The sequence below is a fragment of the Nipponia nippon genome, unplaced genomic scaffold, assembly GCF_047370975.1.
Source record: "Nipponia nippon isolate SJK-2023a ecotype South Korea unplaced genomic scaffold, ASM4737097v1 scaffold_1, whole genome shotgun sequence".
NCBI lineage: Eukaryota > Metazoa > Chordata > Aves > Pelecaniformes > Threskiornithidae > Nipponia > Nipponia nippon.
In genome coordinates, this window is record NW_028262290.1 from 56,539,851 (window position 1) to 56,565,185 (window position 25,335).

General features: G+C 42.8%; 1 protein-coding gene across 2 annotated transcripts in view; it reads left to right on the forward strand.

The window, feature by feature from the left end:
* RAB31 (RAB31, member RAS oncogene family) overlaps positions 1-25,335 on the forward strand; it is a 64,117-nt gene that overhangs the window by 11,279 nt on the left and 27,503 nt on the right. For both annotated transcript variants that reach the window (XM_087756765.1, XM_087756773.1), the window contains exons 2-3: positions 16,566-16,645; positions 19,277-19,358. In XM_087756765.1, the coding sequence (XP_087612891.1) occupies positions 16,566-16,645; positions 19,277-19,358 (162 nt within the window). The remainder of the gene's footprint in view (positions 1-16,565; positions 16,646-19,276; positions 19,359-25,335) is intronic.

Consider the following 25,335-nt stretch of genomic DNA (forward strand, 5'->3'; position numbering starts at 1 on the left):
GAGACCGAGGGAAAGTATTAGAGGAGCATTGTGGGGGACCGGTGGGAGGGAATGAGGAACATGGGGTAAAGTCGGAGCAGGAGCAAGGGAAAGAGAAGCTGAGAATAAGGAAACAGAAAACCACACAGAGCAAAACAGCAAAGGGACTAATACATACAACATAATAAGGTGGGGTGAAAAAACCCTGCCACCTCTCCCTTGGTTTTAGCCTTCAGTTTCTTTTTTTTCTTTTAAAGCTATAACTTTGTCTTAGTGTTGTTTCATTTATGTTTCAAAACACTTTTGTCCAGCTGAACCTGCAGAATTGTTGTTTACATTGCATTAAATTAAGCTGTATCTTTTGACCAGTCAAGAACACTCCGTTTCAGATCTGGTAACTGAAAGGGAAGGTCTGGTAAGATCTCATGGGTCACTTGAGATGTTGTCCAAAATCCCTGTGCCAGTCGTTCTGCCGTGTCTGGGGTCTGCAGGAGCTTCGGACTCAGTCCCACATGGTCCCAAGTGCTCAGGCTGCAACACAGAAAGCGCATTTAGCACCCAGCCGGCCTGTCCCGAGAGGGACTCCTTGGTGCCCTCTGCATGGCTCAGTCTCTTCCTGCTTTGCAGGGAAAGATCAAATCGGCTCTTCTTCTAGCCCAGCTATTCTTGTCCCTTGAGGAGATGTCCTTAAATGTACGAAACTTCATGGTTTAGCATTGCCATTTGGAATACTCCCAGTGTGCTTTCAGTTGAGATTTGCAAAGTCCGTAGGCTTTTGACCACTTCTGGATCCCTGTTTCTGAGTGAAGATGAAAAAAAGGGCAATGAAGCTGGTGAAGGCTCTAGAGCACAAGTCTTATGAGGAGAGGCTGAGGGAGCTGGGGTTGTTTAGTCTGGAGAAGAGGAGGCTGAGGGGAGACCTTATTGCTCTCTACAACTACCTGAAAGGAGGCTGTAGCGAGGTGGGGGTCGGTCTCTTCTCCCTAGTAACAAGTGATAGGATGAGAGGAAACAGCCTCAAGCTGCGCCAGGGGAGGTTTAGGTTGGATATTAGAAAGAACTTCTTCACCGAAAGGGTGGTCAGGCATTGGAACAGGCTGCCCAGGGAAGTGGTTGAGTCCCCATCCCTGGAGGTATTTAAAAGAAGGGTAGACGTGATGCTCGAGGACATGGTTTAGTGGTGGCCTTGGCAATGCTAGGTTAATGGTTGGACTGAATGATCTTAAGGCTCTTTTCCAACCTTAACGATTCTATGAAAATTGTCCAGGTGAATCAAAACTTTCTTCTGAGAGTCAGTTGCAAGTTAGATACTTATTTCTTAGTTATTTTTGTGGTGGAGAGAAGAAGGTGCCTTAATGATAACAGCAAAAAAATCCGTTGCTGCTCATTTAAAGGGCTTTTCCCTAAAAGTTGAAGTCCTTGGCACTAGTACCAGCTTTAGGAGCTGCTGAGTTTCATTCCTGCTGAAATCAATAGGAGGTGAAAACATTCAAGAATTCACTGCTTAAGGGATACGGCCTTGCGCTGATAATGTCTTCCTTTTATGAGCCTGTTCGGTGCAGATAGCTTTACTCTCAGCAAGTTCACAGCAGCACACAGTAAACCCACAGATAATAAACTCAGCCCTGGGTTTTATTAGACTGTGCTTGCTGTTATCTGTACTATTTACTTGTGTGGGTGACAGAGGGGAAAGCACCAGGTGGGTCCTTATATGAGGCTGTTTAAAACAAGTGGTGATGTTTACTGTATCGGGGAGAACTTCAGATCCAGGCAACAGGTGAAATGAACATGAAATCGCTATTAATCTAAGTTAATTGAACATGATAGTTTGGTGAAAAGTTTTCTAACACAGATTTATGTTTACGCAAACCTCTGATTGTCCATTCCCAATCCTGCACTTCAATTCAGGAAATGAAAACCCCCCGTTTCAAGGATTTTAGACCTCTCCTTGATGCCATTGAATGTCCATGCAGATGTATGTTATCTACGTTATCTACATTTAACTGTAGATAAAAATAATGGCATATTCCAGTAAATCTCAACTCACCCCCTTTCCCTGATGCCCCGGGGGAAGGCACGTGTTGGAAAGTGGAAGGGTAACGAAGGCAGGGTTCCAAAGGCTACGGGTGGGCTGGCAAATTGTAAGGGCAGCCTGAGTAAAGAAGATGCTGTTAGCAGCTGGCTGGCCTTTAGGCTGCGATTGCCTCAGACCTTCGATGGTCATCAGAGACTGGTGATTTTACGTGTTGTATCAGCTAAAAAGGAACTGATAAGCAGAGGCAGAGTTTTTGGCAATAAAACCACAAACAAAATCCTTAGCCCCTGTCCCACCTGCGTGGCGTTTCCTGAAGTGCTTGAGGATGCTGGTGTCTGGCCGCCTTCGGCCAGTGGAGGGGCAAGGAACAGTTGTTTGCCTCTGGTTGCTGGTAGGTGACATACCCTGTCCTAGGGCTCCGCTAATTTGGAGCAAAGATTCGGGGCCATGAAGCTGCTTCCCATTTGTTAGGGAAAACGTCTTTATATAGCTGCCCCGAAACTCTGCCTCCCTTCTCTTTGTCGCCCATTGCTGCCAGAGAGAGGGGATCAGGCTTTCCTTTCTCCAGCACTGAAGTTTTCAGCTGGTGTTTTAGTTGGCACTCATAATTTATGTGGCTTTTTTCTTCCTCTTTGGATACCATTCATTTGGTATGAAATGCAATACTAAGTTGCAGGTGAGGTGGTTACAGATTGGGAGGGGAGTGTCTGAACATTGAATTGAGTTGCTTGCTGAGCTTGGACAGGCAAATTTGAAGGTAATTCAGCCCTCTTACAAATTTTTCAGGCAACCGCTGGACAGTTTTTATGTTACCAAAATAGTAAACTGAACACCAAGAGCCATTTCCTCAAATGCTGTACCTAGCTGATGTGCATATATATAGTTCATTGCATAAGAGCCATTGCCTTCATTTAATAAAAGAAAATTACTTCGTTGCGATTTGTAGGCAATCTCTAATCTGTAATATGAAACTATAATGTTTGGATTGGATTATCAATTCCAGACTGGCTGGAAGATTTTGAGTATCTCCTATATATTGACAGGTATATCAAATCTCTTTTTCTTCCTATTTAGTAAGTGAGACTAACAAGTCTCTATTTCGAAATGATGGCCCCTAATGATAGGATTTGACAATGGAAGATGCAGGGCGCTGGAGTATGAACAGAAACCTGTGTCAAATGGCAATTCAGGTCAAAGATTATTTCCTCGTCATACAATTATTTTGAAAGTTTCAGCTGCTACAAATATATGTGGGGAAGGTTCACTTAGGAAAATAATTTGGTTTGGAAAGAATAACACAGAATTGTTTATGCAATTTTTTGCTGCCAAACTGTATTAAAAAACAACATTTGTCAGGATGCTGTTGCCTAACATGTTTACTGAACTATGAAAGCCTCAGGTTATTTATGTATTTAGTCTGAAAATTGAATTTAGTTTCTCTGATATCTGCATTGCACAATGATGATGAATGATATTTAACCAGATTGCTGGTGTGTGTGCATATGGCCTATAGAGATAACAGCCCTCGCAATCAATACTCATTATCATTGGCAGTGTGAGGTACACTGACTTTCTTAACACTTATCCCTTACTTAATTTTTCAAGTTCAGGGCCAATTATCAGGATTCCTAAGCAGATGATATTCACACAGATTTTTACTGTATTTTAATTAGGAATTTGTCTGTGTGAAGAGTAGTATGTCAAGTGGATTTTTGTGACTGCATGTATATTTTGAGATAGAGTGGGTAGGAAAAGGATGGCAGTGTGCAGATATTAAAAGGTCTCCTAAGTTTGTCCAGAAAATAAACTCTGACCATTTGTGTTGCCAAAATCAGATATTCCTCTTGGTAAAATTCCATGGGCATTAAAGCAGGACGTGCAATTTTTCTTTGTTTTACTTCGGCTTTATTTAGCTCCTCCCTGTTGAGGTTTCACATGCTGGAGAGATCTGCTAAGTTTGCTCTTGGTTCCTACTTCGTTGGCGGGCAGGGGGGTGATGAGTGGTGACCACCACCCATCTTGGCACCACAGCAGGAATTTTCCCATGGTAAACCGGGGCTCTCGTTTCTCCTCCTCACCTGAAAAATGAAGTGGTGAACATGGAAGTGATCATACAGAAGTATCTGTGGTGGTGCTCAGCTGGGAATTAGCCAGCCAGTAACAGGGAGAGATCCTTAAGGTGAACTGGGGTGGTGGGAGCGAAGACCATACCGTGGAGTGTGAGATAATACACTTTATCATCGCTTACAGGGCATCTGGCAGGGCAGGTTTACCTGCTGGTCTGTGTTATGCCTTGGTCAAGAGGATCCTATGATTCAACGATCAGTAGAGAGCAAATAGTGGCATGATTCTTGTTTGGGTGGTAGTGACTCTATAAAGTCCCACAGCTGTAGATCTCCTAAAAATGAACAAAAAACCCCCAAAAGTCCCTCTGAGGCATACAACATTGTTGATACTTTGCAGGCTTGGGTGATTTTTTCCTTTCATGGTACATTAATACAGTGATTTATGTGTGGGATATGAGCACCCCTTTGCAGCTGCCTTTGCTACGTTCACACCACTCCTTGCCATGCAGGGCTCCTGAGGTGGTAACAGTAGTGGGAGATGCTCGTGTTTCCAAGGGAGGGTGCTCAGGCACTCTTCATCTTTCCGTCTCCAACTGTCCCATTTGTCTTGTTCTTGTAATTCCATCATGCAGTCCTCTTTCCCTCCTTACCCCGGCTCTTGGTTCCCAACTCACTTGAGCAATTTAGCCAATGCTCCTTTCTCCTTTCCTCCTGTCCCAGTGTGGCTGAGTTGACCGTTTCCTTCTCTCTGAGTACCAGGAGTCACCAGGTGGTGCTATTTCCCAATTAAATGCCCTCCTTAGCCTTGCAGCACAGTCCAGCCCTTGTAGAAGGGTTTTGTGGTGTTTGGTTTTGTGATGGACCTTTCTTTGGTGGGCAGCTGTGTCTGGTATGGAGGGGTCTTGCTTCTCGCCATGTGTTCGGTCTTGAGTCAGTTTTTTTGAAGCAAAGTTCTTCCCTGTGACTTTATCAGCCAGTGCCTTGTTCGACGCCGAGGTCCCCAAAAGGCTGGACTGCTTCTACACAGCTTGTGACCTCACTGTTGTACTCAAAAGCTACTTTGCTATAGTATAGAGCACGAGTAAGTCTTACTAAGGATGACCTCAGGCTTTGCACTGTTGAGTCCCCCCCATCCAGTGGGAGGGTTTTGTGCTCATCTGTTGGCCTGTGCTGCTGCTCCAAAGGAGATTTGTGTGTGTGTGCGAGACTGCTCCCTGAAAGGTGCTCCTCTTGTTTCTCCTTTCATCCTCTCATCTTAGTAGTCAGTTAGATTGATACCACCTTATTTGCAGCTGCTTTTTGTAGAGATCATGCTCTTACTTGAAACTGTAGCGGCTGTTCAAAACAAGGAGTTCAGCATCTTAAGCGAATAGCCAGTGTCCCCAAAAACCACAATTTGAGATGAAGGAATGCAAATAAACCCCAAGTTCCTGTCTTCCTTTTCACCAGGCTAAGCACTTCTTCATCCACAGCTGTCCGCACTGCGTGCTGTCAAGGACATAAGAAATTGATTGATTGAGATTCTGCTCTTTGATTTCAATTTAAAACCCTCATTTCTCTCAGCAGTTCAGCTACTGCTCTGAATTTGATAACTTGTGTGGAGAGGGGAAGGAAATGCATAAGAACAGACACAGAGAATTAGCTGGAAATTTGATGTTGGGAAGCAGTTTCTAAATAATATTAATAACGATTGAAGGCTGTTATCTTTGCTGTCCACACTCATGCTAACGTGGCAGTGTGGTTAGCTTGCACTTTGTACGGTAAGATGCAGTGATTAAACATACATATTTGAATTAGAGTATGGGTTTGAGTGTTTTTTTGACCAAAGTAGATGAGCTTTAAAAATTGCTAAGTTGGACATTCCAGGGCTAGGTAGGCTGCAGTGTTACTTTGTGGTTATTATTTTTTAATATATTCTGCAGTGTTGCTGTTCTTGAGTTATGTTGCAGAGAAAGGCACTGAGGTAGCTGGAGTACGGCCCCACAGGCTATGTTTTCTACATCAGTCGCATTTCTGTTTTGCCTTATGGTTTTATTTATTTATTTTTATTCTGTTGGAGTTATTTTAAAGAACAGCTTTGAAGGAAGCTTCTTTGTTCTTCCTTTCCCTCTGCAGCCCCCTGTCTCAGAAATAAAAATCACTTTATAATTCCCCTGCTGACTTTACACACAAAAAAGAGTTGGCATGTCATGGAAGAGCAGCACGGTTTGTAAGCGCTGGGTGAGTAAATGTACAGCAGCCACATGGGCCACTTTGTGATTTCTTGGGTAGTAGACAGTTTAACTGACCGCTAATCCTGCCACCCGCTGCTAGTGCAGTGTAAAACAAGGATTTGTTCCTTACTGCTGATTTAATGCCATGTCAGTCACTGGACTATGTACGAAGGAAAAGATAGCTCCCTTTCTGACTGGGTCATCTTTCCAGCACCGTCTTGCCTTCTGCCAAGGTGATAATGTTCCTTCTCTTGAGTCCCCACATATGGAGAAACCTTTCCACACTTGGAGTCAAATCTTTAGCTGAAGTTAGTGGAGTGCCTGCTAGCTGCCAGATGAGAAAGAGCACTTTGGGCGAATCCATTTGAAAACCAAGTGTTTGGGGAAGAAAGAGGAGGAAAGACACAGCGGGTCTGCTCATCTTGAAGTTCTTCAGGCTGCAGCTGTGACTCTCCATGCCTTCAACTCAGCATGAAGAGCTTGAGATTGGAGCTCTAGTTATGATAGCAGGATAATGTCAAGTATCTTGGAAACGCTCTAGGAGAGACTTTGGTTTCATATAACATTACATATACAAAGATAGGAATGTCCCTAGGAAAGTGAATTTATTGTTAACATTAGCTGCTCTTCAGCCTCTCTCATCTCTGGCCAGGCGCATCGCTTTGATAGGGCGATAAAGTGCTTTCGGCCATCTACGCTTGCTTTCGTACTTCATAGTTTGGTGAGGCCATGGTATTCTTGGGGTCTCTGGGCATATCTCTGACAAAAGTAGATAGGTGGAGAGATTGTAACTACTATTGCAGTCCAGGGGTGGGGGAGGGCTGGAAAATTATTTTTTGTCTATGAAAGTGGAAAGGATGCAGCAAAGTATTAAAGAAGGTGTAGTTGAAACTTGGGCATTAGGGTTTTTTGTCTCTAAAAGATTAGTGGGCTGGGATCTGGTGTAGAGCAATGGACCTGTCAAAGTGAATACAGACAAACTTACTAACTCCAGAGAAGCCTACAAAATGGCAGGACAAGTAGGACTGCATTCCCTGGCTCCAAGTACAGCAGATAGCAGAGCAGCTATGCATGCCTGAGTTTAATTCCACAGGAGGATGTGTGCAGGATGCATGTGAAAGGAAGCCACAGGCTGAATAATCACAACCGGTAAGGGAGCCAAAACCTGGCAGCAGCCGTTTGGCTTCGGTGGCTGTTTGGGAAGGGGAGAGGTGGACAGGGCTGCGGACACATCCAGCTCTGAGGTGAAGCAGATGGGCAGTCACTGTACTCATTTTGCTAACCAATGTGGACAAAAGGAAAAAAAAAAAGAAATCCGAGAGAAAGGCTCAGATGATACGGTATACATTCAGAGGCCAGATAGCATTAAGCCCTGGCCAGCAGATATTTTCCTATTTTAAAATAGCCATTAGGAATATAGGGCTGGTATTGAAGACGCATATAAATACCAAACAAATGAACTCGGCACTTGACTATCTCTCAAGGCGCTTAAATGGTTCTTTGTCACTGTACTGTCTGAACATTTTACAACTATCGCTGATTTAAATCCTCATAATACTGTTACAAGGTAAAATCAAGTAATTATTATTTTCATTTAACAGCTAGTGAGCTGAGAACGATAGAGCCGAGAATTCCTGTGCCAAATGCAGTCCTTGCAGCACTAGGAGGAAGGATTGTATTCTAACATAACAGGGCTGACCTGGTTGGGGGTAGAAAAATGTCTCTGAGAACAAGCGGTGCACTTCCTACGTGTAGAGGGAATTAGAGTTAATCTAATTCTAATGTGCACCAGAGGAAAAAGCCTTATTCTGTAGCTAATTCATGCTCCACAACACCAGCGTTGGCCTGAAATTACACTAGCAATTAGAAATGATGTGTAGGGTGTTTTACTGTTGGAGAATTGACACGGATCATCCTAACTTTATGGGAGTGATTTATCGACTGACTTAAAATATTACCACATGTTGTGAGTTTAAAGAAGGGCATGCAACAAACAGAAATGCAGACAGGGATGCTCTTGTAAGGTTCACACGTGGACGGATGACCAAAAGAACTGTGGTGGTTCCTGCTAAATAAGTGAGATGGTGCAGAATAATCCTCCCCCTAAAAACACGGTTGCATCGAGATCTGTGTGTTTGTGCTGGGATCTTGGAGAACTCGGTTCCGTTATTCAATGGGAGCGTTACGGTTCATCTGGCAAGTACCCTTCACTCAGGAAAGCGCATGATAGCACATGGACAGTCCTGGAGGCCAACTCTGGTTCTGGTTCTTCCCTGTCAAAAATTTGGTTTGCAACTGAGTACGCCCCAGACCTTTGCAGAAACTCCTTGTACATCAGTGGTGGCTTACGGCTGTGTCTGATGTCGTCTGGAGCTCTTGTTGCAGAAGTACATCGCCAGGCTTGTACAAGCTTTTCAGAGTACCAGAGGTAATGAATGAAGTCAAGCAATTAAAGGTGGTGGTGATGGGGTAGGGAGGAAAAATACAACAGACCTCTTGTTTGGTAGAGGGCCTGGCTGGGAGTTGAAAAACCGTGCTGCCGCTTTGGGAAGCAGGCGTGCCCCTGGGCCAGTTCCGTAGCTCTGGAAGGGGGATCCCAGCAAATGAACAGGAAAAGGATCTTCTCTGAGAATCATGTTGCTCACAGGGGCAATAATCTATTTCTCATTGTACAGGGCTGTGACGAAAATTGGAATTTACAAAAATTATTTGTGTCCTGAATGAGATGCGTATTCTTTCGATTGCAGAAGCGAGGCTTCAGAGCACCTCAGCCTGCATCCCTCTGGTTCAGGCTGAAGCCTTGGGCAGTTCTGTGTTGGTGAAGCGGCTTAGAGCCAATGTGTCAGTCTAAGGGCTGCTCGTGTATTTTCATCTGTGTGCTTGTGCAGTGGTGGGATTTACTCACTTGATATGTCTTGCAGATGGAAAAACTGAATACAGTGAGAAGCTATTTGCACTTCTTCCTAGACACCACTCCACAGTGCATGGCTGCATTTTTGCTGGGACAAGCCTGACACTTGGCAGATTCAGTTCAGTCCCAGGGGTGTCTCTGAACCCAGGTCTCCTGGAAGGTATTTCTCCTTGGAGCAGTGTCTTCAGACAAGTAAGTCATACCCAAATACAGTGAAGGATGAAGGATGTGTTTAAGGCTAGCAGAAGTTTATTGGGTAGAGTGATTCTTGGATTAAAACACTGCCCTTGGAAACCATTATCAGGAGTCTGTTGTGCATAACTCTTCCTCGTATGTTCAAATGGTTGATAAAAATCCAAAGCCAGTTTCACATGCTCTTCAAGCCGCTCGCCGCAGCCTTCCAGAGCAGCTGTAACTGGATTAGTAAGACATGGAAAGTATTGCAATGCTGCCTGCATCTGATCGTCTGAGTAATGATTAAAATGTTAATGGCAGGCATAGAGGACTAAAGCAGGCTGCAAATTGAAAAGATTTATTTTGTTGTTCAGCTTGTTGCTTTTTTACCTCCACACGGAATTTAAAAGACGGCCGTAATCCTGTACTCGGCCTTACCACATCATGTGCCTTTGGGTTGAGGACTGGCATCTCCAAAAGCATCGAAGATGCAGGTTAGATATCTCAGTGCTGCATGCCAGACCTTGCCCAAGGGGTGACATTCCTCCTAGATACCAGGCTTGACCAGAGCTGAGCATACATTTCTGCAAAAGCCCAGTGATACTTTACGGTGCAGGCCTAGCGATTTGTTTGATGATAGCTAATAAAATGCTAGCCATCTAGCAGCGCTGCAATGTGATTACACTGCTGTGAATTTTCAGATTCCATCAAAGTCCTGCTGAGGGTAATGGGAATGGGCCAGGGGGACAGCTGTAAATCAAAAACTAAAGCATGGCCAATTCTGACAGTGGAAAGAACGGCTATTTTAATGTGCAGAAGCTGAACTGCCAAGTGAAAACCAGCTGCGCTTTACAGAGCTACTAGAATGAAAGGTCTCTCTACATCTGCATTTTTTGTGAGACTCATTGACTATTTTTTCCCCTAAAGTTTAAACTGTGTCTTTCTACCTCAGATTTGCCTGGGCAGTGCAGACATTTTGAGTGCTTTTTTTTTTTTTTTTTTTTTTTTTGGTATTTAAGATATCAAATGTATTGATGATAAAGGACAGTTTTCTTCTTTTTGGCAACTTCATACCAACTCAAATGTTTTCGTCTGTATGTCTTAATTATTTCAACAATCAAAGTTCTGCATTGGGCAAGGCAAGGACCTCTCCTTCCGATCTGCTGTAGCACTGGCAGGAGTCAAATCGTTGTCACAACTTGGGAAGTCTTGAGCATAAACTGGTTCCTCTGTTATTTTTCAGTTAGCAATGAACCAGCCAAGAAGTTTGTTTGGTGGCATCAATGTGTGACAGGGAGCCAGGAATTGTTGCTTCTCTCAATAATCAGAAACAGCCGGCTTCCTCTCTGAGCAGATCCTCTTCCAGGAGAGTGGGACAGCTTTTTGACTGTACCCTTGTTCTGTGTGTTTGATCGAGCTCCCCCGCCCCATGTCTGAGAGACGACACAAGGCAGCGTTATCGCACTGGAAGGTGCACTGAGAAAATCGTCGGTGGGCCAAATTTGACCATGGTTGTTTCTGGTGCGTGCACTTATCGCACCTCTTGATGCTAACCTTTCTTGAGAAAGCTTCAAAATAGCTTGCTGGCAGGTTCCCGTATTGTCTTCTGCCTACAGCCCAGGTTTTCATCAGTGTGAGCAGCTTTGTAATTCTACCTGTATGCATGATGAAGCAGCTAGGCCATGGGAGGCTGCCTGGGGGTTACCCTAAATCAGCCCTGACTGCATCGGTCGCAGTCTTTTTCTCTTGATCAGGGATCCTCAGAGGAAGGGCTGAGCTGTCAAAAGGCTCATGGTGCCTTTGCAGTTAGGGTGGTTAGCAGGTCAGCGTTTGGGGTGCCCCAGCACAGAGTGGCTCTGAGGGGCAGATGCATTCCTGCTGTGAGGTGCAGGGGAGTCCTGCCGAGTTCGGTGGAAGCCATGTAAGCCATGGGATCAGTTTCTTACTTGTGGGAAAGGATACAGGGTTGTCACTTCCAAGTGTTTCTTTGAAGTAATATTGGCTTTATCTGCTTTTCTGGAGCCTTGGTATTAATACCTTTCAGGTTGTTAGGGTATGCTCTTTCTTCTTTTGATATGCAAGACAAACACATGTTAAACCCAGTCAGTTTTAATGAGACCTCTGCCTGTAGATCATGGCTCAATGAATTTTGGTTATTATGAGAAATGCTTTGGAGGGACAGACATTTTTAATTTGTAAAAATTTATACAAATTGAAATACTGTAGATTGAATCTTGGCTTTGTCTAAGCTGATGGGAAAACTTCCATCCTTCTGAAGGAGCCGTGTGTTGGATCCCTATTTTATAGAGATCCGTTCTTCTTTACTCCTCAATGCAGATTTTTATGGCACCCGTCTCCAGGGTATCTCAACCTTCTTTTAAAGCTGAAATGGGAAGTTAGTCATGAGATCTGTGGTGGTTACAGGCCAGATGTTCTTTTTTTTTTTTCTTACTTTGCAAGTGGGAGGACAGAAGGCAGTTTCTTCAGTATGTTCATTCTTAGTGTGCCATTTCCTTGCATGAAATGCCCTCTCATGTTCTTGTTTTATTTGCATTTCCAAAATCCTAGAGTCATAAAAGGATTTTTGCATGGTTTATAATTTTACATATATTTAAAAAGCCCTCTGTGTTAACATAGCATGGAAAGATTCTGCGTTGTCAAGAATAAAATAGCTGTTGCAGCAATGTGCATAATTATAGGGCTGCTGTTTAGTCATCAGTCACGATATGTGTGGATTTTTTTGTGAATTCAACATTTATTCCATTTCAGATATAAAAAGAATTTATATGAAGAGTTTAGTTTGCTCAGCATAATAGCTGACCCATCTGAATCTATTAAAAGCTATTGTATTATCAAGTCAAAAGACTAACGTCCTAATCAGGGATGTGTTTACAGGATAGTATAGTACCATTCAGTTTGGAAAAGTGGTTGGAGGACTGAGCCCTATGGTTGTGCAAAGGTATAAATGAGACCTCCAGATTTAAATTAAAGAGCTAAATTTTTCTGCATCAGTTTTTTCTGCCAGGATGCACACATCTGGAACAGTAGATGTGCTGCCTATTTGTAATGGTAAAATGGTTTTCTTTTTTAATATATATTGCTCATATTGAGCATCTGCTTTTTTGGTTTTTGTTTGTTGTTGGTTTTGTTTTTGGTTTTTTTTTTTTAATCTTCCTTGTGCTGCTGCAAATCAGCCAGAAGAAATCAGCAGCTCAGTTGTTGTTTGCCTGCAGATTAGTTGCCAGCATCCTGTAATTCTGCTGGCTTGAAATACAGTCTCATCTCCTTTACAGTAAAGCAAGCTGAGAAGAGCCAAGTGGGGTGGTTCTCCGCGAGCAGGAGTGTGGGTGGAAGCACTGTTTTTTGTGGCATGCTGCTCTCCATTCTGGTGTTCTTAAAATCCTCGTGCCTAAATCTGCGGGTAAAGGATTTTAGAGGAATAAGGAATGTCTTTTCGGGGTTAAAGAGTAAAAATCAGGAATTAGTCATGCTTGCATTGGTTCCTTATATTTACCAGAAACATCTGATACAGCTGTAGATTTCCATATCTGTTTTGGATGACCGATGGGAGATTCTGAAGTTGTAGCTACTTCTTCTGGTGAACTAATAGCAGTTCACTTACTGTGGGTTACAGTTCTACTCCTTTCCTTCCTCCCCACCCCACTCCACCCCTTTTGCTTATCTTAGTACAACACAGTTTATAACTGATATTTTCTAAGTAAGTGTGCCACGAGGTTTATGAAGAAGAAAGGAGAAAAGCAAAATATGCAGTTGGTCCCATGAGTGACTCATCAAATGCATGATGATCACCTTGATTGAGAACAATTATTTATATTTATTCCTTTCTTCCGCTCCTTTCATGGAGTGGTACGCTCTTGATCGTGATGAGTCAATTAGTATAGTGCTGAAACCCTTGGATTTCCCATGGATAAGGATTTTTCTGAAGAATTGCAGGGTCTGTTCCTTAAAATGTGACATAACTCCTGAGGGCATGTTCTCAGTTTCTGAAACTTGTCCAATCCACTCAGCTCAATACCACTGTGACCTTTTACATAAGCCGAAATGTTATTCCTTGGTGTATGTTTGGTGTTTCATGTACACCAACATGGAGTAAAACGAAAAACAGATTAGAGGGTGTAAAAAGCTGGCAAAAAGCAGAACTTTGAGGACTGAAAAAATAAGTCATCTGCGTGCCTGAATGCTACCCAGGCATGTGGCTTGACAAGTGTGTTATAATCCTTTGAAGAGCAATGAATGAAACAAGGATGATCATCCCCATGAGATGTTAGTAAAATGGGTGTATGTAGAGGAAAACCATATAGCAAAGGGCAAAGCAGATGGTAGCAGGAAAGCTTTGTACAGCCTTAGCAAGGAGGTTTCATTTCAATGCGTTGCCGAGTAGTGAATGCCTTTTCTACTTCTTTGAAGCAACCGTGCTTTCCTTGACTTCTGCAAGATCGACCTGAAAGATAGTACCCTATTGTCAATAAAAGGTAAGGTCTGATTAGCAGTAAAAGATTTCTACTAAGTTTTCAAGTTGTTGTATAATTTTCATGCGCCATGATTTGCTTTGCTTTTTGGCAGGTGAGCGTCTTGTTTGATGGGTGCATACGGTAACATGGACTGAAAACTGTCTTAAGTAGTTTTAAATCCCGCAGTGGAATGATAATCACTGCCTCAAGTAGGAAGCTTTTTCTTTTTTACTTCCTTCCCCTCTGTGCTCTAATTATACTCCGGTAGCCAGCTGTTTGTACCCTCCAGGCAACACAACAGAAGCTGGGAGTGCTTTTTTCAACTGAACCTCTTGGTGCAATAAATTGCCTGGGTCCTGGAAAGCACTAGCCACTGGCTGCAACAGTGGCCATCCTAAAGACGGGTTCATTTGTGGTCCAAGTCCATGGATTTCACTGGAGTTACACCAGGGGTAAATTGAGCCCTCTCGGTAGACCAAGCAACCCCAGGAGCAAAGTGTAAGAATGCTTTTGAGCTATTTGAGGGCTATCACTGTGCCTGGCATGGGCTTAAGTTTAGCTGTGCTTGTTGGCGAGAGATACAAGGGCAACAAAAACTTTTAAAGTTCATTTAATGTGAGCATGAAATGTTAGTAAGATCCACGAACTGCAAGGTGAAGAGATAGGAGCTTCCAGGAAAATGAGCTAAGCTTTAATCCACACTCGTGGATGTCACGTCCCTGCCAGGGGCCAGGCTCCTCTTGCTCAGGAGCTGTAATTGCAGTTGCCCTTCTGAGTGACACGTCAAGGGAGCTGAAGGAAGTACATGAAACGAAAGCATCAGCCAGTCACAGGAGTCAATGTCTGGTTTCAAACATGGTGGCAGAAACTCTGTCCCCAGAAGAGGGAAATGTAATTCCTCGCACCCAGCGGGTGGTAGTTCTGGTTTATCCACAATGTTTAAAATCCAGAATAATAATTAGATCCTCAGTTTCAGCACAGAGGACCTTTTTTTTTTTTTTTTTTTTTTTTTTTAATGTGTTCTGCCATCCTGGTCTAGTAATTATGCAGAGATGTCAGCTGGAATCGATAATGAAGGCAAAATTTGGGAATAGCAACAGGATGTGTTGCTGCTATTGATCAAAGGCTACGGGGCTGGTTTTAAACACTGCTCCTCTCTTTCATCTTTTTTTCCTATTGATTGAACACAGTAGATAAACAACCATCTGTGTAGCATGAGCATTTATTATGGCTTTTAAGCTGACAAAGGACAGCTTTGAATTAAATACGAGAGTTTAAATGATGGTTTTCTAATAAGTGCTGTCTATAAAGACTTCGCTTGCAGTGGTGATACAGCTTCATTTAAACATGGTGAAAGGAAATCTTAACTACAGGCATTCTTCTTCTTTCATATTCAAAAAGAAGATAAAATATTGCAAAATTGATTACAGGAGAGGCAAAGGCTGTTTTTTTTGTTTTAATACATAGTTATGCCTGTAGTGCTCTCAACAAACTGTATTCTCTTGTCTTGGCACTTTTCGAGAAGTTTATGTAAATAATTCGAGTGTGTTACAATGTGGATACAAATGGAACTACCAGGTGCAATCTGGTAGTTCTGCAATCACTTCCAATGAAATTAATAGAAAACTTTCCATTGACTTTTTAATGAGTTAGATTGGACCCTGGGCTGTCGTTGTTAATGTCTGGGAAAGGTCAGGATCAATTTGCTGGCCTCCTTTTTGTCTCTAAGGAGGCTTTTTGCCATTCTACAGGAGACATAGTGATATTGCTATTCTTCTTTCTTGATAATTGTCTGTATAATTTGTGTTCTTCTACCTACCATCCAAGGCTTCATGGAGTAGCAGAGACAAACTGAAAAATGCAGCTTTTTGGGGAAGTTGTTCATATCTTAAATGCCTAAAATAGTATTTCTGAGTAATGTCAAGCTTTCCTCCCCCCCCCCGCCCCAGCATTTATTTTGAATTTTATTCTAGTACTGTACTGCTGCTATTTTTCCTTACAGATTGCGTGTGTGTGTGTGTGTAAAATAAGACTGTTGCTGCAAATGGAAGCAGCCTGCCACATTGCAGTGTAGAGTGCAAGTTATGCTGCATTTAAAGTACTGCTGTTTCACTGCAGTCCAGTAACACAACCTGCACAGGGATAGTTGCACATCTCTGGAGATCCAACTCTTTGGATTCCTGCCTTTTCAAAACCACCTGAAGCCTCTGTGAAGTTTGCACCAAGTAGGCTTGTTTGTATTGCCATGGAAAGGTTAGTTCTACTAAGTTAGTGCTGTCAGTGTACTAAAAGGTTGGTGTTAGTAATCTGTTTTGGAAGCGTGCTTGGGCTGCCCTTGCAACAGGTCTGGATGAAATTGTTTCTCTCGTTTTGCTGGGTAACGCACCATGTGTTTGAAAGCGCAGGATTTTCTTGTACAAGTAAATGGTTATGCTTGAAGTACCGCAGTCCTTGAAACAGGAATATAAAATCTGCCCCAAAACATAAAAGGCTTGGAGAGAAGGGAGTGTTGGGAAGGGGACCAGGGAGCTCCATTCGCAATGCTGACATTTGAAAAGGGTAATCCATGTGCTCGCTTTTTTGAAATGTTCAACCTGCCCCACTTGCCACTAGAGAGGATTTAATTTCACAAATTAATATTTGTCTGTTTCTTCAGGTGAAGTATTGATCTCTAGGATCTCCTGAACTCACTGTCATGGTTTCCTTTATTTTCAGGATACTGGGGTTGGGAAATCGAGCATTGTTTGTCGGTTTGTCCAGGACCACTTTGATCACAATATTAGTCCTACTATTGGGTAAGTACCATGCGTAATATCTTTTTTCTTCTATATATTTTTTTAACTCACTGCCCTCTGCTGAGCTCCTTTCTTTTCCTTACTTTCAAGGCTCTGAATACTGTATATGGTTTTTTCCTCCAGTTTTATCAATCTCACTGAACCCTTTAGTCCCCTTTAATGGCTTTCAGCTCATGCTACCTGTTTAGAGAGTCTGAGGCTGCTTCAAACCAGGTCTGCTCTGCTCTCCCTGTTCTGGGAATACTTAACCATATTGCAGCATAATCTGGCTGCAATAAATAAGGCTGACAGACCTCTGCCGTTCTCCTCCTGTGAATGGTGTCTCTTGAAATCACCTCTTCTCTGGGGCTGTCCAGAAGCATGCAGTATTGACCTGTGTTGGGCATAGCCATGACTTCCAGCTGTTCTGTTTTCTTTTTCTTCACCCATCTTACACCAAGAGATTCTTGGATGTCTTACTTGGCTGGTGTCCTTTTCTTTTTGTCTTGTCAAGAGCTTCCCACTTTACGTTGTGTTTTGGCCATAGGAATTTAGGATTAAAATCACTTTAGTTCCCACTGGTCAATGAGCTATCAAATCTGATCCTTGGAGCTTCAAGATCCAAAACCCCACAACCCAAAGAGGCCATGATCTGCACAATGACCAGGACACCCCATGGCTAAGTAATGGCAGGAGAACTGTGGGGAGCCCTTTAACGTACCTATGTTGTGTGTCCTGCCAGGCTGGGCTGGAACGTGGACAATGTCTGTTCCCAGATGCGGACATCCTTTCGTCTAGGTTTAGGACATGTTACAGCATCCTGTCTTTCTCAAAATAGCGACAGTGCAATTTAAACTAAGTCTAATTAATTCACACCTGTTCTTCTTTAAAAACTGCCAAGCTTCTGCATGTCAGACCATCAGAAGCCTATTAATCCTTTAGTTGATTTTAATTCCAAAATTGTTTTCTTTTAACATCTTGGGGACAAATATACCAAGTCCAATGTTACCTGGAAAATTTTGAAAATTCTTGATCTCTTATGGGAAAGGAAGTTAATATGTAATGTTCACAAAGGAGTTATTTGGGTGGGAAGGGCTGATCTGGCTTGCGTGTTAGAGCTGTTTTAAATCACCTGTGAAGGATGGGTATTGATTGCTGTGTGGTGTTCAGAGGGTTAGATGATATCTTCCAAAGCTCTGCCTTTTGATGCATGAAGGAGTCTCAGCTGGAAGTTGCATGTTGAAGTTCCAGGGCAATTTTGGACTCCTGAATGTAATGAATAGAGAAAAATGGACAGAGGGAAAGGAAACATGTAATGAATAACATTACTCACTGAAGGACACTTGTTTGCAGTGAAGGAATTGATGGGAACTTGAGTCGTTCTTTACTTCTAAATCATCAGCAGGCTTTTTTCCCAAGTAGTTGTTGCTAAGTAAATGTCTTCTGCTCAAATGGAAAGAAAAAATCCCTTTAATTTTCATAATTATGATAACAGAGGGAAAATATGCTTCTATTTGAGGATTCAAATGTGAAGGCTAGCTTGCATGCAGGTGATATTACTTGTCTGTATAGATAAGGTTTTTATTTTTATTTTCTTCCAAATTAATCAAATGTTTTAAATATAGAATCCTTGCCATCTACAGTAGGTGCTGCGGCTCTAAAGTTCCTGTTTTTGAAGCTGTAAAGTGTTGCTTAATGCTTTGAGAAGGAGAGTGACAACTGAAGGGACACACCCTGAAAATAACCAAAGAAAACGCTGCTTTTTTTTGCCTAACTTAATATTTTTATAGGCAATGCAGCATTGTTAAATTTGAGCAATTTGCAGGTGTCTGTAAAGGAGAACTCTGGTATATCATTCTCAGGAAATGTTTCGATCAGTCATATGTCATTTGATGTCATTTGGTGCTTTTGTACTGACAGTGCATTGTATCAAATGCCTCTTTATGAACCAGGAAAAAAGTTACCGCAACAGGAATTGTTCAGCAGTATCCAGATGGATGGGGGGGGGAAATCTACCAGAAGTTTGGCCGTCTCTCCTAGCCAGTTTTCAGTTGAAATGCTATACTGTAGAAAAAGCCCATGAACTTGTAACCCTCTTTCCTAAAAGAAGAAAAATCACACTGTGAAAACATAGACAAATCGCATTTCCTACAAAAAAATACAAGAAGCTATGAAGATTTCTTCATCTGAGTTGGGAGGGGGAAGAAGTTCCTTCCATTTGTTCACCACATGCATTCCAGCAGGTGACTCTTCTGCTCCCTGCTGATCCAGTCTCCTAGGTTTAACTGAAAAGTTGCACATCTGTTACCTGGTATGATGCTAGCTGATGCCTTTTTCTCAGGTCCATATCAGCAAGAAGATGGAGCTAACTAGCAGCAGAAGCTATGTGTGAGTGGCAGGAGCATTTGTGGTCCTGGGCCCATGCACAAATGCCCTCTGAACCTCAGAAGCTTTTCCCTTCTTTTAAAATACATACATAGGTATCATATATTTCATCTGAGAAATGGGAGACTTTCACTTCTGTAGGCATTTTATCAAGGTTTTGGAGTTTCCCCATATGCGGTCTAACCCAGCAGAACTGGCTAAGGTCTATAGGTTGCATATTCAGAGTGTTGGTCAAGTTACAAATTTCTGCTGCTTCCTTCTTTTCAGAGCATCCTTCATGACTAAAACTGTGCCTTGTGGGAATGAGCTTCATAAATTTCTGATCTGGGACACAGCTGGTCAGGAAAGAGTGAGTATTACTTTGCAGTATGTCTTTGTTATCCTGGTCTCTTTTAATGTGTTGGCATACTTTTTCTAAACCTTTCATCTTCAGAAGACTCCGTAAGTATAAACCTACTGAATCTTTGCAAGGCTCTGCGAAGCAGGTGGTCAGCCATCACCATGTGTATAGGTTCCCATTTCACAGGTGGGGAAAATGCAGAGGCAGGCTGACCACAGCACTTACCTGAAAAAAAAAAAAAATCCTGGTGTGAATTGTCAGCCACTTTCCTCAAGACAGCTCGGGCAGCGCCCAAGCAGTCTACAGCTCCTCTCTGGTTTCATCAGGTTTACATGTGGCAGTTTTCATTGGTCTTGGAATGCACTTGACTTCCATCCCGTGGGCTGGCAGGTGTTCTGAACTTAGGTGGTGACTCCAGGGTTTTCCTGCGTTGGGACATTGAATATGGGCACGGGTTGTGTCTGCTGTTATTATTTTGGAAATAAGCACCAGCAACCTGAACCACTTAGGGTTTTCATCTTGATTTTTCAAGTGTGTGAAGTGAATTGCTCAAATTAAGTAGCTTTTCCTTTGGCTTTTCAAAAAAGCCATAACGGAGTTTGTGGGCATTAGTTCATATTGACTCTGTGTAAGCCTGGTTGGTCATTCGTTTCTTTTAATAGCCTCAGTGGCAGTAGTATGCAGTAATAGGCTGTAGAACTGTAGAGTTCTCTTAATGCATGCCCACATTTATCTTGAGAAGTTTGAAGGAAGTGGAAAAACCCATGCACGCGTTTTAAAATATCTTCAGACTTTCTTGTGAAATTGCACTGTTCCTGTTCATAGAAAAACGTAGCTATGCTCATGTTAGGTTGGGGTAAAAAGAGATGCTTACACAGGCTATAATGTCAAGTCCTGATACATCCCACTGTATTCTCCATACCTTGTACGTGAATTGCAGGCAATGAAGATTTTTGCTGTTAAGTGCAGGAAGTGCTTGTGCTTTTATTTACGATAAGCAGCATGATGTAAAGTGGCCCTGATGAAATCTGTTGACTCTTAGCAATTCAGTATGTTATTTATGATGGGAAAACGGATCTTGAAAAACATATTTGAAGTATAGCATAATTCCTTCCCTTGAATCTTGTTTGTTCCATTTCTGCATGGTTTGGAGCTGATAACTGACTAATTATTGCAAGAGGTAGCAAAGATTCAGTTTTCTTTCCCATGGTTTGAGTTTCCTTGCTTACTCTCTCTCTCGCTCTCTTCCTTCCGCTGCCCTGCTCTGCTTTCTTTTTTTTTTTTTTCCCTTTTAGCTCTTTAGTATACCAAACTCAGTTCTTGACATTTAGATATAAGTATTAATCTATTTTCCCACATAGTCTTAAGACTCTCAAAGCTTTTTTTTTTAAGTAGGTGAATATTAACAAAGTCATATTTACTGAACTAAATGGTGCCTCATTTGAGGAAGGAAGTCCGTGACTGAGCTCTGACTCTTGGACACAAAATCCATCCTTCCCATCTAGTCCCTTATGTTTCCTCTCAATTTTTTTTTAAGTTCATCATTTTTCAAACATCTGCTTTCCTTTTTTTTTGTGTCCAACAATGATGAGCAGTGACCACCACAAACCTTGTTAAATTGCTCAGAATCTGTTACAGATAAGTTATGTTACAGGTTGTCATGTGTAATCGTGAATTATAACCTCTTTAAGCCAGGGACCATCTTTTTCTTCTGTGTTTGCACAGTGTATCCCCAATTCTTCACTAGGACCCTAGGTAACTGGGGTGATAGAGTAAACAAAGTTGATGAGTGTTGAGTTCTAGCTACGGAGGCAGACAAGTTTCCCAAGGTGAGGTCCATACTGTTCCAGGTCATTCTCTGTCCTACAACATCCCCATTTTACAGCTAAACACATGACGCTTCTCAATAGCTTATTCACTTTAATTTGTACCTGGGATTTTGGTTACTTTTTTTTGTGTTGTTCCTTCTGATCTGCTATTCAAGATCAAATGTCTTCCCCTGTTAATTTCTTTCTCATTATCCTCTGAACAACAGCGATGACCCAAAGCTTCCAGCCTACCCCAGCCTCTGGGCCTATTTCTGTTTTTCATAGTGTACTAATAGATGTCTTGTCAGTGGTGTTTCTGCTTTGAGAGCTGTTGTCCTTCCCTTGTTCTCTGCGATTTTTGTTGAGGCTTTATGTTCCACTGCTGAAGTCTGGAAGTTTCATCAATGCACCTATTGTCTATACTGCTCATAGCAGTGTTTAGGACTTCCTGCTCTTTCAACATTGCCTCTGTTTGGCTTCATTCTCCTAAACGCAAGGCCAAGCGTAGGACTTGCATGTGCTTATTCTGGAGTCAGGACGCTCTATGCTTCCCCAGCTGTGCCAGCTGTTGCTACGTCTACGTGTGGATGTGGAGCCTTCACAGCAGAAGAGCCCTGGGTGAGATTTAACTGAAGCCTTACTTATGCCATGGAAGTTAAGTTCAAACCTTAACCGTGGTAGAGTGGGCAGGCAGAAACAACAGCAGTGGCACTTCTGCGCTCCTCGTTCATGAGTTTCTCCTTTTTCGTGAGTTTCTCTGGGCAACACTGGGAAACTGCCAGCCTGGAGAGTGTAGAGAAACCACTCTTAAATATCCTAGTCGCAAGCTAGGATATTGTTTAAGCAATGCTCTTTGAGAACCAGTGTGCCCTCCTCGCCGCCTTCAGTCAGCTGGGAGAAATGGGAAGTTCGTGTGGCTGCTTCTGGAAAGGAGCCCTGTCCTGGGTGCTCAGAGAAGCCAGCTGGAAGCACTCAGCACCCCCTTGAGGCGTTAAATCAACTTTCAGATAGCCACCTGTACCGTTGTGAGCCTTCGGAAATGCTGGTCATTGTTGGGTTTAAAAGCTTGTAGGAACACCTGAGTTAGCTGAAGAACCTTATTTTACAGGCCAGCCAGTTAGAGGTCGGTCATGGAGAACAGATAACTTCTGATTCGTATGGATAATAGATATAATATTTTATTTCCTTTGTGTCAGGAAACTTGGAATTGTGGGCAGAGTAGAGAAGGAAGCAGAATTGCCATTTTGTGGGAAATAATAAGCAAATGTTACTTCTGCAGAGTGACAATAATGCAGCAGAAAATGGAGATCAAAAGCGTTTCTACCATAGCCTTGGTGGGAGCGAATGCTCGTTGTCCTTCCCGGAGGAGACTCTGGAGAGGGGCACGTGGCTCTCCAGCAGTTCTTGCTGTGGAAAATTCACATTGTACTTGATTACAAAAGGAGAGAGCTTCTTAATCCTTTTATCTTATGTCTTCTTTTCCCTTTTTTGGGTAGGGAGAACCTGAAACTGGCAGCACACTTAAGAAAATCCCCCTGCTTTTCTGTTCCTAAGTACTGGTCTCTGCAGGCCCAGTTGCTTTGTGTTGGTGTGCTGTCAGACAAGCTGGCTTTATTCTGTTTCTCAGAGTCACTTTCCCTCCACCTGACTGTTTTCCAAATGTCACTTTTTTCCCTATCTCACTTTTCCCCCATCAGCTTTAAATTGTTGCTGTGGAGTTCAGGACTTAAATGCACGACAATTATGTTATTGTTAGCAAAGATTCCCTCCCCTAAGAAGAGTCTCTTCACAAGATAGTTAATGATGTTTTTATTAGCATACATTTTGGTTCATGGTGCCCTAAGTAGCTTCTAATTACAATGCTTTGTCTGAATACCTTGGGTGGCTGCCAGCTTTCCATTTTGCCAGCTGAGGAATATTGTAGCAAATAGTTAGGGAGCCTGAGGGCTGTGTTTCTAGGGCAGGAAAATTTATCTCTGTCCTTTTTAAATTTACTGTGTTGAACTCTGGGATTTTTAATTTTGTTTAATAGAAGGAGCCTCAATTACTTGAGCCCAAATTAAACCTTGACAGGAATTACCCTGAGTTGTGGGCTTTTTTTTTTTTTTTTTTTTTTTTTTTAAAAACTGCTCTATTTCCAGGAAAAGGCTGACAGATGAGATATCTACAGCACTTTATAGCCCTCTCTTTTTTCTGAGTGACAGTAGTTGTCCTAGTGATTCAGAGACAGCATCACAAGGTAGGAGGTGAAAATGCTCCTCAGAGCAGGACTTGTCCTTGCCGCAGTCTTGACTGGGACATTTCCCCTAAGCTGAACAACCTAATAAGTGAATATGTTATTCTTACTATTTTTGGATTGAGCGTAAAGCATGGTAAATCATTTAGGAGATGCATGTGGATGTGTTTTTTCTTAAGCCTCAACAAACTTGTAGCATGTGTAGCTTGACAGTGAGCTGTGGTTTAGCTGTAGTGTCTTTTGCATCCTTTGTTTAATGACTGTAAACTTCAGAAGGGCTAAGCTCAGGTCACTTCTGTGATGTTGCAAAAGTTTGTTTTCTGCTTGTTTAAAATACCTTCAAAAGATAATCCTAAAATGATGGAATTTTTCCCTCTTCACTTTAAGAATTCTTACATATTTGAGAAAAATGCTTATTCTTATATATATCTCTCCAATTTAACTAGCAAAAAATACTCGTAGGTCAGAGACAGACAGATCTTTCCTGATTTATTCAGCTTGCAAATCCTGAGAACTGGAATCTCAGCCATCAGTCACGTAGGGAAAACTACTCAAGGTTATGAAATGCTAAATGGTATCTGATAGTGGCTTTCACACATAACATTTTTCCATTCGCTCTTTGCCAGCTGAGAATGTCAGGAATTTTGTATGCATCCCTGTGCCGCTTCTTGTGCGAGAAGCTTATGTGTCAGGATAATCTGTTTGACGCTTCTGGTTTTTGCCTTCGCTTCTCTCCACACCCTGATTTTCTGTTTGTTGGCAGCCGCTGCCTCGAAGGTGATGGGAGCAGGGCATGTAAATGCCCAGAGCTGGGCAAGTAGAGGCTCCCAAGCTGTAGAATAGGTACTGTTCATGGTGCACAGACTGCTTCAATGACCTCCTGCAACGCAGATGCAGTGGTGGCAACCTCTGGCTCTTCCCCGGTGGGTGCTTGCCTGATCCGTACAAGCAGTTAAGGCAGCTCTCCTAAACAGGCGGGTAGTAATGTGTTTCTGGCACTGGTCTACCATGGGCTTCATCACAAGAACATCAGTGGTTCGGGGTATAGGAACAGAGGCCAAAGTGTGAGGAGGAGTGTGCTTCTGGTGGGTTTGGGAATAGGACTGAAGGGGTTTGTGGGGGTGGCGTGGCAGGAAGGGCCAAGGACAGGAGAAACAGGACACCCAAAATCACCTGTGGAGGGGATGGGAATGGACTGCTGAGCAAGGGGACCAAGGTGCATGAAGGTCCTAGTCTAGGAAGGTGAGTGTGTGTGTGAGGGAAGGAAGTTGCGGAGCTATGGCACTGCCCACACACGTAAGCGGCTAGCAGAGAGCCAGAAGCTGTGGCTGTCCTTACCATTAATGGCACCCAGATAAAGAAAGGGTAAGCATCTCTGACCTTGAGAGGAGCCGAGTGGTTTGGTCTTGGCCACTGGGATGCAATGTACATAGTCAGAGAGCAGCTTCTCAAGAATGGGAATGAAATCTTGTCAAATGAGTACAGCTGCCAGGAAGCAAATCTTGTGCTGCTATGCACCTGCAGGTGCTTGAAAAGGCACCGTGTGGAAAAATCTTAGCTGAATTCAGCCCTTGACGTGAGAAGGTACGTAAGACTTGCTGAGCGCTGATCTGGTTCTGCTTACTCTGTGCATCCTTACTCTTTCCAGCCATGCTTGTAGGCAGAATTATAATTCTTTTGCAGCAAGAACGAGTGATGTTCTTTACAGTCTAGAATGGTAAAAGTAACCCAATAGAGGCGTTGTGGGTTTTTTTGTTGTTGTTTTTGGTTTGGTTTTTTTTTTTTCCTCTTGGCTGTGGAGTTTGGAAGAGGCAGCCCTGCTGTGGCAGTAAGCCAGCGCTGGGGTGTAGCACTACAGGACAGTGCAAAGAGCTGCGGGCATGAATTAGTGTTCCCTGGTGTGCCTGGCAGATTGAGTGAATCCAGACTGTCTTCAGCAGCA